The 18397-nt window shown below is 42.0% G+C and overlaps 1 protein-coding gene across 1 annotated transcript; it reads left to right on the top strand.

Moving 5' to 3' along the window:
- Window positions 1-70: 70 nt before the first annotated feature.
- LOC129811110 (anthrax toxin receptor 2-like) lies at window positions 71-17271 on the top strand. The gene is made up of 17 exons (XM_055862302.1): window positions 71-207; window positions 506-577; window positions 1161-1232; window positions 1349-1430; window positions 1519-1623; window positions 1741-1809; window positions 3965-4045; window positions 4141-4201; window positions 4319-4414; window positions 4954-5023; window positions 5950-6028; window positions 6823-6918; window positions 7036-7092; window positions 7207-7302; window positions 7504-7683; window positions 7902-7982; window positions 16552-17271. The coding sequence occupies exons 1-17, from the start codon at window positions 71-73 to the stop codon at window positions 16588-16590; spliced, it is 1473 nt and encodes a 490-aa protein (XP_055718277.1). The 3' UTR covers window positions 16591-17271.
- The last annotated feature ends 1126 nt before the right edge of the window (window positions 17272-18397 follow it).

Genomic DNA, 18397 nt, shown 5'->3' with positions numbered 1-18397 from the left:
ATCTTGTTTTACATACAAGAAAGCGCATGTAAGGTAGACAGTGCAATGTGCAAAATATAATTGAGAAAATATGATTTTTATCAAGGCAATGATCCTCAACGGACAAGGGATTGTATTTCTTCTTTCCGTTCTAATAAACACATTATATTGTCAAAGCGAAGAGGCGTCTTGCCATGGAGCTTTTGATATTTATTTCGTTTTAGATAGGTAAGTAGCCTAGCCTGTAAACTAAATGCAAGATGTAGTTGATATGAACGTGACTTCTTGTTCTATTTTTTTATGTTGAAATGTCTTGTATCAACATGATTCAATAGCATCTATCAGGTGTCAGAGGGCACGTATGAAGCATTTTATTATCAAGTTATGTGTGTGAAAAAAACAAATGTGTAATAAGTAGTCAAAATGCTAATGTAAATAGTATTAAAATGACTAATGTTCTATTTCAGTCTGTATAGTCTTTGTATGGGTTTGTTTGGTTCAGAGAGTTTCATTGTGTGCTCTACAGGTCTGGTAGTGTGTATGATAACTGGGGAGAGATCTATGAGTTTGTGGAGCAGCTCACCAACCGCTTTGTGAGGTAAACTGTCTATGCTCTCAGGTCAAGCTCTCTATGAGGTTAACTTTGCCTTGAACATGTCACTATCCATCAGGACAAAACCCACACAACTCTCTCTCTCTCCCTTTCTCTCATGATACAAGTTTTCAGTATATTGACTGAACGAGCCCCTTTTATCAATGATTTACCAAGGGCATGTTTTCACAGCTGGAATCAATAGATAAACTGTAGTAAACACGGTCCTGTGAAAGTGGGGCATATCTTTATCGAGCAGAAGCCTAGGCATTTAACAAAAAGTAGGTCCACCAAACACTCGGACACTGCATGCCTGGTATTATTTTTAACTTAATAATGGGGTACTAAATTTAACTCCACAAAACATTCGGCACATCTGGCTGTGGTGGCAACTGGTGTATAATTGTAGGCTAATGTAGAAAACAAATGTTAGCCCCAAAGGGTGTGGGGAATAGGGCTAAGTAGAGCTACTGTTAGTGTAGTCTTTTAAATACAAAATGACCAGTCATTGCTGGAGTTAATCTGCTTCTGAATCTTCTTGGGTGTTTAATCCCGTTTATCCCCTTGTGTATCCCTGTGTTTGTTCTAGTCCAAAGATGAGAGTTTCCTACATAGTTTTCTCATCTAGAGCGGAGGTGATTCTACCACTAACTGGAGACAGGTACTACTACAGTAAACATATTTCACCTAACGAGACAGCATACACACTCTCTCGCGGTACACATCATCTCTCAGATAATATAGGACCTAAAATGCATATTTCTTGTTCCTTTGTAGGTATGAAATAGAGGATGGCTTGAAAAAGTTAAGTGAAATCAGACCAGCTGGTGAAACATACATGCACGAAGGAATGAAAGTGGTATGAAGTTTTGATTCATAGCAGTTATATATATTTTTGTAGTTGTACTGTATGTGTTGTCCATTAAAACATGGCTTCCTACATGTAGGCTTCAGAGCAGATAAAGGCCCAGGTCACACGGTCATCCAGCATCATCATCGCTCTGACTGATGGGAAACTGGAGGTCTATCCCTATGAACTGACAGTAGAGGAGGTAATGCCATTATAATAGACTGTGATGAGCAATAACATAGTACATACTTTGCTTTGAGCTAGTAGTACACAGCTATTTTCCATAAATTAATCTATTGGTCCTCTCTTTTTGTTTCAGGCTAACGCAGCCAGGGAGTTTGGTGCTAGAGTGTACTGTGTCGGTGTGAAGGACTTTGATGAGAGACAGGTATGATTTTGAAGTCTCACTTTATCAATTGTAGGCTGGAGAAGCACTCACAAACTGCACACAGCCATGCACAAACAGTATCCCTGCTGAAATATTTGTTTACATTGATGATGTAACAGCTGATTGATATTGATAATATAGTGAAAGGAAAATGAGAGTACCAGTTTAATGATTTGATCGTCTGTCCCTCTCAGCGAGCGTTAGCAGTCTGGACAGGAAGTCCGTTGTACTGTAATCGTCTAATAAGATCACGATCGTGCCAGCCCTGCTTCCTGTTATAGTTTCATTACATTAGAGGAAAGCCTTGGAAACCAGGCAGGAAAGCATCAACAGAGAGACAGAGTAATGTACAGACAATGAGGGAGAGAGAGACAGAGTAATGTACAGACAATGAGGGAGAGAGAGACAGAGTAATGTACAGACAATGAGGGAGAGAGAGACAGAGTAATGTACAGACAATGAGGGAGAGAGAGACAGAGTAATGTACAGACAATGAGGGAGAGAGAGACAGAGTAATGTACAGACAATGAGGGAGAGAGAGACAGAGTAATGTACAGACAATGAGGGAGAGAGAGACAGAGTAATGTACAGACAATGAGGGAGAGAGAGACAGAGTAATGTACAGACAATGAGGGAGAGAGAGACAGAGTAATGTACAGACAATGAGGGAGAGAGAGACAGAGTAATGTACAGACAATGAGGGAGAGAGAGACAGAGTAATGTACAGACAATGAGGGAGAGAGAGACAGAGTAATGTACAGACAATGAGGGAGAGAGAGACAGAGTAATGTACAGACAATGAGGGAGAGAGAGACAGAGTAATGTACAGACAATGAGGGAGAGAGAGACAGAGTAATGTACAGACAATGAGGGAGAGAGAGACAGAGTAATGTACAGACAATGAGGGAGAGAGAGACAGAGTAATGTACAGACAATGAGAGAGAGAGAGACAGAGTAATGTACAGACAATGAGGGAGAGAGAGACAGAGTAATGTACAGACAATGAGGGAGAGAGAGACAGAGTAATGTACAGACAATGAGGGAGAGAGAGACAGAGTAATGTACAGACAATGAGGGAGAGAGAGACAGAGTAATGTACAGACAATGAGGGAGAGAGAGACAGAGTAATGTACAGACAATGAGGGAGAGAGAGACAGAGTAATGTACAGACAATGAGGGAGAGAGAGACAGAGTAATGTACAGACAATGAGGGAGAGAGAGACAGAGTAATGTACAGACAATGAGGGAGAGAGAGACAGAGTAATGTACAGACAATGAGGGAGAGAGAGACAGAGTAATGTACAGACAATGAGGGAGAGAGAGACAGAGTAATGTACAGACAATGAGGGAGAGAGAGACAGAGTAATGTACAGACAATGAGGGAGAGAGAGACAGAGTAATGTACAGACAATGAGGGAGAGAGAGACAGAGTAATGTACAGACAATGAGGGAGAGAGAGACAGAGTAATGTACAGACAATGAGGGAGAGAGAGACAGAGTAATGTACAGACAATGAGGGAGAGAGAGACAGAGTAATGTACAGACAATGAGGGAGAGAGAGACAGAGTAATGTACAGACAATGAGGGAGAGAGAGACAGAGTAATGTACAGACAATGAGGGAGAGAGAGACAGAGTAATGTACAGACAATGAGGGAGAGAGAGACAGAGTAATGTACAGACAATGAGGGAGAGAGAGACAGAGTAATGTACAGACAATGAGGGAGAGAGAGACAGAGTAATGTACAGACAATGAGGGAGAGAGAGACAGAGTAATGTACAGACAATGAGGGAGAGAGAGACAGAGTAATGTACAGACAATGAGGGAGAGAGAGACAGAGTAATGTACAGACAATGAGGGAGAGAGAGACAGAGTAATGTACAGACAATGAGGGAGAGAGAGACAGAGTAATGTACAGACAATGAGGGAGAGAGAGACAGAGTAATGTACAGACAATGAGGGAGAGAGAGACAGAGTAATGTACAGACAATGAGGGAGAGAGAGACAGAGTAATGTACAGACAATGAGGGAGAGAGAGACAGAGTAATGTACAGACAATGAGGGAGAGAGTGCTATGTTGTATGTTAGATGTGGAAAGGCAATCTCTCAGATGGTGTGTAACATTATAGAGTATGCTTGCTTTCTTATCCCTACAGCTTGTTGACATTGCAGACAGCAAAGACCAAGTATTCCCAGTGCTGGCTGGATTTCATGCACTCAAAACCATTGTGAATTCGGTGAGGTCAGAATAATTACATAGAGCAATATGTCAGAATAAACTTTAAGACACATACCATGTAATTTACATCAGCGTTATTTATATTTTTCACAGATTTTGAAGAAATCCTGCACAGAAATATTCAGTATAGAGCCCACTAATGTTTGTGTGAACGGTATGCTGCAAAGATTTAGTTTGTCGTTATACTGATTAAATGTGATCAATATTGGTTAACATTATTATTAGTTTGTGCCCGAAAATCCTAACATTGTGACCCTCCATAACATTCCAGAATCTTTTAACATTGTGCTGAGAGGATATGATTTCACCCGTGGGAGGAGCCAGGAGGGAGTGATCTGTGTTCTCACAGTCAACCAGAAGACCTACAGTTAGTATACCCCACCACAAGCTCCATAATGCATCACATTCTGCATTCCAATATTGACACACCGACCTACTGTAAGAGTGCAAATTGAAAATAACTCCCCCTAGCCGCTTGTTAAACCACATTCATTCATGTATATTACCAGATGCCACAGTCCTTTGTAGTTGTACACCAAACAATGCACTCAATGCCATTCCTCAGGATTCAATCAATTTCATCATGGAAAGATGTTGGTCACCCTGTTCATTCTGTAGCCATACTAATAGAGTAATGAGACCATGGAGTGAATGTTGGGGCTCAGTATTTTCCCAAACCAGAGAGAACAGAACAGTGTCTTATTTAGTAGCTAGAGAACAGAGACGTCATTTTGTAGCCAGCTGAGTGCATGGAGCTGGTCTCTGTCTCATTGCTTAATATAGAACATAACAAACAATGTCTCTTCACTGAGAGGGCATAGAGCTCACACACCCCTCCCTTTCACACTTTCTCTCGCTCCCCACAACCCCTCCCTCTCGCTCTCTCTCTCTTTCCCTCTCTCCCAGATGAGAAGCCTAGTGTGGTGCAGGATGGCTATCTGTTGTGTCCAGCACCAGTGCTGCATGAAGCCGGACAGTAAGTGCTGCACTTGATTCTCTCCTCGTGGAACTTCCTGTAGCCATAAATGGCCAGTGAGCTACTGAGCGCGTTCAGATGGCCAGATCAAAGGAATGGTTGTCTGTTGGTTTCCGTGAGAGAAGAACCATGCTGCAACCCAAGCTCCAATGTCTAAGAGTACACACACTTTCATTCAGGGTGGGCAGTTGGTTCGACGGGTAACGGATCGATTGCTTTATAAAAGCAACAAAATAAAATCATTCAAGTATAAAAATAAAATAGAAGTTTTGTGATTGGAGAATAAATGCGGTTCAGTCCTATTCCATTACAGTTACCTGGTTTCTTTATAGAATATAAAACAAATAGGTTGAACCGATGTGTAGTGGTGAGACACACCAAAATGGTTTGGCATACTGTCATTTAAACAGTTTAGTACAGGAGGATGTTTTTGTGAGACTTTGTGACCCTGTTAGTGTTTACCCACTGGGCAAAAACGCATCGAATCAACTTTGTTTCCACGTCATTTCAACCCCAAAGATCTATGTGATAACGTTGAATCAACATGTCAAACTGATTGGAAAAGGACAGAAAAGTCATCAACGTAAGGGCAATTTTTTTCTCCCAACTTTTCCCCTAAATCCAATGACATGGTCACATTTGTTGTTGATTTCACTTTGAATTCACGTTAGTTGACAACTCAACCAAATGTTAATCAAAACTAGACGTTGACCCGTCTGTGCCCAGTGGGTACCCACCGTTGACCGTGTAATAGTGTTTACCCTGCCACCAGCATGCCTGTTTGCTATAGCACAGTGCCCTGGCATTTCAACGTTTGGTCTGCCAGGCCGATACATCAATTAAGTTCGACCTGACCTACTTTGTTAGTCTCTTTCTCTCTCAGCAATAACATAGAAATGGTCTGGATTTTCTTTCTCTCTCAATAGATCGATAGATGTGCTGATCAGCTTGAACAAGGGTCAGTCCTACATCTCAAGTCCATTCACTATCTACGCTACAGGATGTGTGAGTATCAGTATTACAGACAACTCAAAACAAACACTGACATTCAGTTTGGTCAGTCTTAGTTCACCAAAGTCTAGTCTGATAAAGTCCATTAAATACTGAAGCAATAAGCCAGAGGATGTGTGGTATATGACCAACATAAATATAATATACGTACTTGATAAACTGGGTGTTTCGAGCCCTGAATGCTGATTGGCTGAAAGCTGTGGTTTATCAGACCGTAAACCATGGGTATGATAAAACATGTATTTTTACTGTTCTAATTACATTGGTAACCAGTTTATAATAGCAATAACGCACCTCAGGGGTTTGTGATATGTGGCCAATATACCTAAGGGCTGTATCTAGGCACTCCACATAGCGTCGTGCTTAAGAACAGCCCTTAGCCGTGGTATATTGGCCACATATCACAAACCCCTGAGGTGCGTTATTGCTATTATAAACTGGTTACCAATGTACCGTAATTAGAACAGTAAATAATACATGTTTTATCATACCCATGGTTTACGGTCTGATAAACCACAGCTTTCAGCCAATCAGCATTCAGGGCTCGAAACACCCAGTTTATCAAGTCTATTATATTTATGTTTGGCATAAAGAAATCTGTTCAAGTCTGTGTTGCGTACCAGGCTGCTTTGTTTACCATTCAGACTCAGATTCCACAAGAGAGAAATTCATTTGGTCATGTGCTTTAAAAGATGGTACATAAAACATGAAAACACAGAAACTACACAATAGAATTCATTCAGAGTGCTATAGCTACACATTTAAAGTGACAGTGTCTCCTGATGCAGTCTGATGGGACAGTGGTGCTGGTGCTGGTCTTGGTCCTCCTCCTGCTACTGGCTCTGGTTCTGCTGTGGTGGTTCTGGTCGCTCTGCTGCACTATTGTGAGTGGTTCAACACAGCACTTTTCCCCTTGAAAAATAGAAACAGTATGAGTGAATCAGTTCAAATGGTTGTTGGTTGATAGTATATAGTAATGGAAGAAGGCTTCTATTTTACAGGTGATCAAGGACCCCCCTCCCCGTCGCACCCCTCCTCCCCCTCCTCCACCAGTACCTGTGAGTGGACTGTCGCTTAGATCCTTAAGACTGTTGTTTAAATCAACATGAATGTCAGTTCATTCAGCTCTTCACAGGGTTATTGCAGTGGTTTCGCTGGGTCTCCTCCATTAGGAGCCTGAGGAGGACCCTCTGCCCAAGAGGAAATGGCCCATGGTGGATGCATCCTATTATGGGGGAAGAGGTATCGGAGGAATGAAACGCATGGAGGTATGTCAGAATGCGTATTACCCCATTCAACCCCATCTATTTGGGCTGCACTATATCTTGACAGTGAGTTGTTACTTTATTTTGAGTGATGTTAGTAACTCTAAAGGTCTGAATGGTTATTTTGTGCTACAAAAAAAAATATAAACGGTATAAAATGAAAGATGAACTGTATAAAAGAACCTAATGTAAAGTGTGTATTAGGTTCGATGGGGAGAGAAAGGTTCCACGGAGGAAGGTGCACGGCTAGAGAAAGCTAAGAACGCAGTGGTCACAATGGTGGAAGAGGAGGTGGAAGAAACCATTGGAAGAAAACCAATGCCTCAGAGCCCATGCCCTACCTATCCCATCCCAGAACAGTCCAGATGGTACACGCCCATCAAGGTTAGTTCGGATGCTTTCAAACCCAGTTGACAATGGCAGTCAGTAACTGATTTGATATCTTTAATATTTTTTACTGGTTTCATCATATCTTTGTTTAAACTGATTTCATCATATCTTTGTTTAAACTGGTTTCATCATATCTTTGTTTAAACTGGTTTCATCATATCTTTGTTTAAACTGGTTTCATCACCACAATTCTCATTGTTTCTTTCTCTCAGGGGCGTTTTGATGCTCTAGTAGCATTACTCAGGCGCCAGTATGATCGAGTTGCTGTCATGAGACCAACAGCACAGGACAGGGTAAAGTACCCCCTTCTGTAAATGTTTTCAGATTACTTCCTGAATTGACTGAATTTTTTATGGAATTGACCAAACCCTAATTGCAACAAAAGAAAGAGAAAGGAAGAGAGAGAAAGAAAGAGAGAGAAAATAAGAGAAAGTGAATGAGAAAGCGAAAGAGAGAGAAAAGAGAAAGAGAGAAAAGAAGACCGAGCTCTGTGTTTGGTCATTGTCATCCAGTCTTCACACGTTAGTAACCTTGTCTAGCTCATCAGTGGTGAGAGGTAGTAAGGGAGAGAAAGAAAAGCTAGAAGGTTAGTTATGACTCTCCACTGAGAGAAGAGGATGGATGTCCATGTTGGTGTGACTGGCCACCCTGACCCTTAATGTCTACAGTGCATTCGGAAAGTATTTGGACCACTTGACTTTTTCCACATTGTTACGTTACAGCCTTGTTCTAAAATGGATTAAAATGTTTTCCCCCCCTCTAATATACACATAATACCCCATAATGACAAAGCAAAAACAGGTTTTTAGAAATATTAGCACATTTATATATAAAAGAAACGTAAATATCACATTTAAATAAGTATTCAGACCCTTTACTCAGTACTTTGTTGAAGCACAGCCTCAAGTCTTCTTGGGTATGACGCTACAAGCTTGGCACGACTGTGTGACAATGTACGCTGAGAGGCGGGAAGCAAGTTCAGGGAGTGAATACATATAATAAATAAATGAACAAAACAAGAAACACAAACAGCGCAACGACATGAAACAGGAACAATGACGACTGGGGAAGAAACCAAAGGGAGTGACATACAGTTGAAGTCGGAAATTTACATACACCTCAGCCAAATACATTTAAACTCAGTTTTTCACAATTCCTGACATTTAATCAGAGTAAAAATTCCCTATCTTAGGTCAGTTAGGATCACCACTTTATTTTAAGAATATGAAATGTCAGAATAATAGTAGAGAGAATGATTTATTTCAGCTTTTATCTCTTTCATCACATTCCCAGTGGGTCAGAAGTTTGCATACACTCAATTAGTATTTGGTAGCATTGCCTATAAATTGTTTAACTTGGGTCAAACGTTTCGGGTAGCCTTCCACAAGCTTTCCACAATAAGTTGGGTGAATTTTGGCCCATTCCTCTTGACAGAGCTGGTGTAACTGAGTCAGGTTTGTAGCCCTCCTTGCTCGCACACACTTTTTCAGTTCTGCCCACACATTTTCTATAGGATTGATTTCAGGGCTTTGTGATGGCCACTCCAATACCTTGACTTTGTTGTCCTTAAGCCATTTTGCCACAACTTTGGAAGTATGCTTGGGGTCATTGTCCATTTGGGAGACCCATTTGCGACCAAGCATCTTCAAAAGGTCCTTTGCTGTTGTTCTGGGATTGATTTTCACTTTTTGCACCAAAGTACATTCATCTCTAGGAGATAGAACGCGTCTCCTTCCTGAGCCGTATGACAGCTGCGTGGTCCCATGGTGTTTATACTTGCGTACTATTGTTTGTACAGATGAACGTGGTACCTTCAGGCGTTTGGAAATTGCTCCCAAGGATGAACCAGACTTGTGGAGGTCCACAATTTATTTTCTGATGACTTGGCTGATTTATTTTTTTTCCCCCATGATGTCAAGCAAAGAGGCACTGAGTTTGAAGGTAGGCCTTGAAATACATCCATAGGTACACCTCCAATTAACTCAAATGATGTCAATTTGCCTACCAGAAGCTTCTAAAGCTAATTTTCTGGAATTTTCCAAGCTGTTTAAAGGCACAGTCAACTTAGTGTATGTAAACTTCTGACCCACTGGAATTGTGATACAGTGAATTATAAGTGAAATAATCTGTCTGTAAACAATTGTTGGAAAATTTACTTGTGTCATGCACAAAGTAGATGTCCTAACCGACTTGCCAAAAATATAGTTTGTTAACAATAAATGTATGGAGTGGTTGAAAAACAAGTTTTAATGACTCCAACCTAAGTGTATGTAAATTTCCGACTTCAACTGTATAAAGGGCAGGTAATCAAGGAGGTGATGGAGTCCAGGTGAGTGTCATTATGCACGTAACTCTGGTGACAGGTGTGCACCCTAACGAGCAGCCTGGTGACCTAAAGGCCGGAGAGGGAGCACACGTGACAGACTGTATTTGGGGAGTTTCTCCCATTCTTCTCTGCAGATCCTCTCAAGCTCTGTCAGGCTGGATGGGGAGTGTCGCTGCATAGCTATTTCCAGGTCTCTCCAGAGATGTTAGATCGGGTTCAAGTACGGGCTTTGGCTCAGCCACTCAAGGACATTCAGAGACTTGTCCCGAAGCCACTCCTGCATTGTCTAGGTTGTGTGCTTAGGGTTCCTGTTGGAAGGTGAACCTTTGCCCCAGTCTGAGGTCCTGAGTGCTCTGGAGCAGATTTTCATCAAGGATCTCTCTGTACTTTGCTCCATTAATCTTTCCCTCGATCCTGACTAGTCTCCCAGTCCCTGACTCTGAAAAACATCCCCACAGCATGATGCTACCACCACCACCGTGCCAGGTTTCCTCCGGATGTGACGCTTGGCATTCAGCTCAAAGAGTTCAATCTTGGTTTCATCTGACCAGAGAATCTTGTTTGCCATGGTCTGAGAGTCCTTTAGGTGCGTTTTGGCAAACTCCAAGCAGGCTGTCATGTGCCTTTTACTGAGGAGTGGCTTCTGATGTCCACTCCCCCGATTACTCAGAATGGCCAAGCGACCAGCTCTCAGAAGAGTCTTGGTGGTTCCAAACTTCTTCATTTTTAAGAATGATGGAGGCCACTGTGTTGTTGGAATCCTTCAATGCTGCAGACATTTTTTGTTACCCTTCCCCAGATCTGTGCCTCGACAAAATCCTGTCTCGGAGCTCTACGGACAATTCCTTCGACCTCATGATTTGGGTTTTGTTCTGACACTGTCAACTGTGGGACATTATACACTGCTCAAAAAAATAAAGGGAACACTTAAACAACACAATGTAACTCCATGTCACGCCCTGGCCTTAGTATTCTTTGTTTTTCTTTATTATTTTAGTTAGGTCAGGGTGTGACATGGGGAATGTTTGTGTTTTGTTGGTTTTGGGTGATTATATGGTAAAGGGGGTGTTGGGTGTAGTGTATGGGTTTGTGTTGAGTGCATGTGTCTAGCGTTGTCTATGTTGGTTTAGTTGTCTAGGAGAGTCTATGGTTGCCTGAATGAGTTCCCAATTAGAGACAGCTGATTTCTGTTCTCTCTGATTGGGAGCCATATTTAGGGTAGCCATAGGCTTTCATGTGATGTGGGTAATTGTCTATGTTATACGTTTGTAGCCTGTGTGTGCACTTCGTTCTTAGCTTCACGATCGTTTTGTTTAGTGTATAAGTGTTTTTGTTTCGTTTTGCCTTCGTATTCATTAAAAGGAATATGGCTTATTTTCCTACTGCTGCGTTTTGGTCCGTCAATCCTCCACACGATCGTGACACTCCAAGTCAATCACACTTCTGTGAAATCAAACTGTCCACTTAGGAAGCAACACTGATTGACATCAAATTTCACATGCTGGTGTGCAAATGGAATAGACAAAAGGTGGAAATTATAGGCAATTAGCAAGACAACCCCAATAAAGGAGTGGTTCTGCAGGTGGTGACCACAGACCACTTCTCAGTTCCTATGCTTCCTGGCTGATGTTTTGGTCACTTTTGAATGCTGGCGGTGCTTTCACTCTAGTGGTAGCATGAGACAGTCTACAACCCACACAAGTGGTTCAGGTAGTGCAGCTCATCCAGGATGGCACATCAATGCGAGCTGTGGCAAGAAGGTTTGCTGTGTCTGTCAGCGTAGTGTCCAGAGCATGGAGGCGCTACCAGGAGACAGGCCAGTACATCAGGAGACGTGGAGGAGGCCGTAGGAGGGCAACAAACCAGCAGCAGGACCGCTACCTCCGCCTTTGTGCAAGGAGGAGCACTGCCAGAGCCCTGCAAAATGACCTCCAGCAGGCCACAAATGTGCATGTGTCAGCATATGGTCTCACAAGTGGTCTGAGGATCTCATCTCTGTACCTAATGGCAGTCAGGCTACCTCTGGTGAGCACATGAAGGGCTGTGCGGCCCCACAAAGAAATGCCACCCTACACCATGACTGACCCACCGCCAAACCGGTCATGCTGGAGGATGTTGCAGGCAGCAGAACGTTCTCCACGGCGTCTCCAGACTCTGTCACGTCTGTCACATGTGCTCATGTGCTCAGTGTGAACCTGCTTTCATCTGTGAAGAGCACAGGGCGCCAGTGGCGAATTTGCCAATCTTGGTGTTCTCTGGCAAATGCCAAACGTCCTGCACGGTGTTGGGCTGTAAGCACAACCCCCACCTGTGGACGTCGGGCCCTCATACCACCCTCGTGGAGTCTGTTTCTGACCGTTTGAGCAGACACATGCACATTTGTGGCCTGCTGGAGGTCATTTTGCAGGGCTCTGGCAGTGCTCCTCCTTGCACAAAGGCGGAGGTAGCGGTCCTGCTGCTGGGTTGTTGCCCTCCTACGGCCTCCTCCACGTCTCCTGATGTACTGGCCTGTCTCCTGGTAGCGCCTCCATGCTCTGGACACTACGCTGACAGACACAGCAAACCTTCTTGCCACAGCTCGCATTGATGTGCCATCCTGGATGAGCTGCACTACCTGAGCCACTTGTGTGGGTTATAGACTCCATCTCATGCTACCACTAGAGTGAAAGCACCGCCAGCATTCAAAAGTGACCAAAACATCAGCCAGGAAGCATAAGAACTGAGAAGTGGTCTGTGGTCACCACCTGCAGAACCACTCCTGTATTGGGGGTGTCTTGCTAATTGCCTATAATTTCCACCTTTTGTCTATTCCATGTGAAATGTATTGTCAATCAGTGTTGCTTCCTAAGTGGACAGTTTGATTTCACAGAAGTGTGATTGACTTGGAGTTACATTGTGTTGTTTAAGTGTTCCCTTTATTTTTTTGAGCAGTGTATATACAGGTGTGTGTGCCTTTCCAAATCGAATAAATTGAATTTACCACAGGTGGACTCCAATCAGGTTGTAAAAACATCTCAAGGATGATCAGTGGAAACAGGATGCACCTCAATTTCGAGTCTCATAGCAAAGTGTGTTAACATTTATGTAAGTAAGGTATCTGTTTTATTTTTAATAAATTAGCAAATATTTCTAAAACCTGTTCTCACTTCGTCATTATGAGGTATTGTGTATAAATTTATGAGGAAAAACAATTATTTAATGCATTTTATAATACGGCTGTAACGTAGCAAAATGTGGAAAAAGTCAAGGGGTCTGAATACTTTCTGAATGCATTTTATTAGCACCGTTATGAGGCCTGTCACAGTTAGTAAACGAGGATGGGGGGACGTCATACTGTGTTCTTATACTCTGTCACGCTGTGTTCGTGTACTCTGTCACACCGTGTTCGTGTACTCTGTCACGTTGTGTTCATGTCTCTGTCACGTTGTGTTCGTGTACTGTAGTACGTGTTAATTAAGACACTGGTCATTCATACTATTGTCCTGCCATTATAGACCAGACACTCTAGGTAAGTGCAGGATGCTGGTCATCGTCTTTCCATTAATAAGGGAGGTGGGGTCTGTCTGGGGTGTCAGTTCATGTGATAATACTATGCTGAATTTGATCTGAATTACTACACTACATTTACTATAACAACCTTTTGATGTAAAAGTTTTATTTCTTGGTTATGGTTTTGTAAGTTACAGGTCAGTTGAGGTGAAATGTATCTTATTATTATGGTGCCAGATTTCGGTTTCAACCTAAAACTGCAACCAAAATGTACTATTTCAAGCAAAACTCCGTAAAACATCTTGGCTTCAATAAGTAATTGATAAATGTGAACACTGAACAGCCATACTAGCTGTAAACATGCGTTTAACCATGTACCAATTCCTCTTCCTGGTGTGTGGCTATAAGAGGGCTGGTACTTACAGTGGCTTGCGTAAGTATTCAACCCGCTTGGCATTTTTCCTATTTTGTTGCCTTACAACCTGGAATTAAAATGGATTTTGGGGGGGTTTGTAACATTTGATTTCCACAACATGCCTACCACTTTGATGATGCAAAATATTTTTGATCGTGAAACAAACAAGAAATAAGACAGAAAAACAAAACTTGAGCGTGCATAAATATTCACCCCCCCAAAGTCAATACTTTGTAGAGCCACCTTTTGCAGCAATTACAGCTGCAAGTCTCTTGGGTATGTCTCTATAAGCTTGGCACATCTAGCCACTGGGATTTTTGCCCATTCTTCAAGGCAAATCTGCTCCAGCTCCTTCAAGTTGGATGGGTTCCGCCGGTGTACAGCAATCTTTAAGTCATAAAACAGATTCTCAATTGGATTGAGGTCTGGGCTTTTGACTAGGCCATTCCAAGACATTTAAATGTTTCACCTTAAACCACTCAAGTGTTGCTTTAGCAGTATGCTTAGGGTCATTGTCCTGCTGGAAGGTGAACCTCCGTCCCAGTCTCATATCTCTGGAAGACTGAAACAGGTTTCCCTCAAGAATTTCCCTTTATTTAGCACCATCCATAATTCCTTCAATTCTGACCAGTTTCCCAGTCCCTGCCGATGAAAACATCCCCACAGAATGATGCTGCCACCACCGTGCTTCACTGTGGGGATGGTGTTCTCGGGGTGCTGCTGCTACTCTCTGTTTATCATATATGCATAGTCACTTTAACTATACATTCATGTACATATTACCTCAATTGGGCCGACCAACCAGTGCTCCCGCACTTTGGCTAACCAGGCTATCTGCATTGTGTCCCGCCACCCACCACCCGCCAACCCCTCTTTTACGCTACTGTTATCTCTGTTCATCATATATGCATAGTCACTTTAACCATATCTACATGTACATACTACCTCAATCAGCCTGACTAACCGGTGTCTGTATGTAGCGTCGCTACTTTTATAGCCTCGCTACTGTATATAGCCTGTCTTTTTACTGTTGTTTTATTTCTTTACTTACCTATTGTTCACCTAACACCTTTTTTGCACTATTGGTTAGAGCCTATAAGTAAGCATTTCACTGTAAGGTCTACACCTGTTATATTCGGCGCACTTGACAAATAACCTTTGATTTGATTTGATGAGAGGTGTTGGGTTTGCGCCAGACATAGCGTTTTCCTTGATGTCCAAAAAGCTCAATTTTAGTCTCATCTGATATCTGATCAGAGTCCCTTCTTCCATATGTTTGGGGAGTCTCCCACATGCCTTATGGCGAACACCAAACGTGTTTGCTTATTTTTTCCTTTAAGCAATGGCTATTTTCTGGCCACTCTTCCGTAAAGCCCGGCTCTGTGGAGCGTACCGGCTTAACGTGGTCCTATGGACAGATACTCCTTTGCAGCTCCTTCACGGTTATCTTTGGTCTCTTTGTTGCCTCTCTGATTAATGCCCTCCTTGCCTGGTCCATGAGTTTTGGCAGGTTTGTTGTGGTGCCATAGTCTTTCCATTTTTTAATAATCGATTTAATGGTGCTCTGTGGGATGTTCAAAGTCTCCTTGGTCTTTATGGTGCCGCTTGCTTGGTGGTGCCCCTTGCTTAGTGGTGTTTCAGACTTTGGGGCCTTTCAGTATATATATACTGAGATGTATATAGGTGTATATATACAGGTGTATATATACTGAGATCATGTGACAGATCATGTGACACTTAGATTGCACACAGGTGGACTTTATTTAACTAATTATGTGATTTTTGAAGGTAATTGGGTGCAACAGATCTTATTTAGGGGCTTCGTAGCAAAGGGGTTGAGTACACATCCACGCATCACTTTTCTGTTTTATATTTTTGAGAATTTTTTGAAACCAGGGATTTTTTTTCATTTCACTTCACCAATTTGGACTATTTTGTGTATGTCCATTACATGAAATCCAAATAAAAATCTATTTAAATTATAGGTTGTAATGCAACAAAATAGGAAAAACACCAAGGGGGATGAATACTTTTGCATGGCACTGTACCTGCTCTATACTCGCCTGGGATAATGATGGGGGCTCCCTTTTTGACAGAATGGGAGTGGCTGTCTGTTCAGCCAGTTATGCTCTCGTGCTTGATTGGCTAAAATTGATGATGTGTCAATGAGCCGGCCCATTCGCCATCTCCTCCTTACCCATTACAGGCTGCCTCAATTGAGTTGAATTATGATCAATTATTGTAAATACCAACTCTGCATTGTCCAAAAATGTCCATGATATGCCACGTATAGAGCGACTCCCATTAGGAGCTCATTTTGTAACTGATGTACCTTGTTAATCTGAGATAAACAAGTCCATACATGTTGGGGAGAATGAGTAGATACAGCCATGCACTACTGTTCATGAGGATTAGGCTGATATGGAGGTGGGGGTGGGGAGGTGTTACTACTGTAATGAAATATAGTGTATGCTAAGGAAGTACTGCTGTACATTTTCTAATAAGTGTAGAATACAATAGGTACATTTAAGCCTAACTGCTCTCTATTGTAAAAAATGTGTTCTTAATAACTTACCTGGTAAAGTGAAAGGTTTAAATGGAATAAATAATCTGCATTTTGTTTTCGTTTCAGGGGCGCTGTATGAATTTCACCCGAGTTCCCAATCATTAGGTCAAACACACCATAATCTTTGGACTATGAGGCTATGGAGCGAACAGGAGCCCGTAGCCATGGGAAGAATGGGTGCTGAGGGTGCTCTAGGCCCCCTGAACAAAAAATATATATATAAAACATTTATTAATACATATTTTATTTTTATTTATATATATATCAAAAAAATACTTCACAAAAGTAGTACACTGGGGCTTTAGTAGTCCTGTATTTGCAGACGGATATAGATGTCTGTATCAGCACCCTCACCCTCAACCTACTTCCTGGGGCTATGTAGGAGCCTATGGACAACATACCTAAACATCACACTGTAAATGTGCCTCTCCTAGGACTTATTATTTAACATGTATTTATCTGGGATAAAACAAGGCTGTTCAGTAGCATTCAACAATGTTAGCTTGCTTACTTGCTATAAAATCCTCATGTCACCGTTTCATTTATTGTCAGGAGTCATTCAAGTTCAAGTCTGTTTATGTGGATAGACAGGTTCACTTCTTGACATTAAAACAACAATCGTAAGAAATTAAGTGAATAAAAGAGTACCAAAAATAAAGCTGAGTGAATTAAAAAAATTGGATACAAATGTTGACATTTTTTGTACACAGTGTATTTCTCTTATTTTTTATTCAAGCTCTGCTGTTTCAAATGTGGTTTTCTAAATAAAGATATTTTTCAACATTCTGTGGAAAGATTGTAAGGGTTTCACTTTCAAGTAAAACTACAACGGGGTCATATTTTTCCCAAGATGCAGGCCTAATCTCATTCATGTAGCTAAATGCCATAATACAAATCACATTGTTTATCTAATCCCTTTGACCTAATGCTTATTGTACATAAAAACCCTGCTTCGGTTTCCAGTCCCCGAGGACAAACAGAACAAGAGAGAATAATGTCATATCCGCGTTTTATTTTCTAGAGGAGGTATTTAGGGGAAAGACTATTATAATTGTAGAACGCAATGGGCTTGATACACATAATTTGCATATAAAATCCAATGGGAATCCCAAAATAATTGATTTACATTATAAAAATGTACAAAAATAAAAAATGTACAAAAATAAAAAATAATAAAATAAACAGTACCCCTGCAAACCAGAAGGGATGGTGTATCGCTGCAGAATGCTGTGGGAGCCATGCTGGTTAAGTGTGCCTTGAATTCTAAATAAATCACTGACAGTGGCACCAGCAAAGCACCCCCACACCAGCACAACTCCTCCTCCATGCTTCACGGTGGGAACCACACATGCAGAGATCATCCGTTCACCTACTCTGCATCTCACAAAGACACAGCGGTTGGAACCAAAAATCTCCAATTTGGACTCATCAGACCAAAGGACAGATGTCCACCGGTCTAATGTCCATTGCTCGTGTTTCTTGGCCCAAGCAAGTCACTTCTTATTATTGGTGTCCTTTAGTAGTGGTTTCTTTGAAGCAAATCGACCATGAAGGCCTGATTCACGCAGTCTCCTCTGAACAGTTGATGCTCAGACGAAGGCCCTAAAAATTGTCAGACACCAGCCACCCTAGTCATAAACTGTTCTCTCTGCTACCGCATGGCAAGCGGTCCCGGAGCGCCAAGTCTAGGTCCAAAAGGCTTCTCAACAGATTCTACCCCCAAGCCATAAGACTCCTGAACATCTAATCAAATGGCTACCCAGACTATTTGTCAGACTCCAGCCACCCTAGTCATAGACTGTTCTCTCTGCAACCGCAAGGCAAGCGGTACTGGAGCGTCAAGTCTAGGTCCAAAAGGCTTCTCAACGGCTTCTACCCCCAAGCCATAAGACTCCTGAACATCTAATCAAAT

This window comes from Salvelinus fontinalis, chromosome 2 (assembly GCF_029448725.1).
Source record: "Salvelinus fontinalis isolate EN_2023a chromosome 2, ASM2944872v1, whole genome shotgun sequence".
In the NCBI taxonomy this organism is placed as follows: domain Eukaryota; kingdom Metazoa; phylum Chordata; class Actinopteri; order Salmoniformes; family Salmonidae; genus Salvelinus; species Salvelinus fontinalis.
Note: the sequence above shows the minus strand (reverse complement) of the source record. Positions and strands in the feature narration are given on the sequence as shown.

What these genes read in the sequence shown, in the direction of transcription:
- LOC129811110 (XM_055862302.1), top strand. Translation starts at nt 71, where the DNA reads ATGATTTTTATCAAGGCAATGATCCTCAACGGACAAGGGATTGTATTT. An exon ending in CTACCACTAACTGGAGACAG is followed by an intron (nt 1,233 to 1,348) that starts GTACTACTACAG and finishes GTTCCTTTGTAG; the next exon opens with GTATGAAATAGAGGATGGCT. An exon ending in GACCAACAGCACAGGACAGG is followed by an intron (nt 7,983 to 16,551) that starts GTAAAGTACCCC and finishes TTTTCGTTTCAG; the next exon opens with GGGCGCTGTATGAATTTCAC.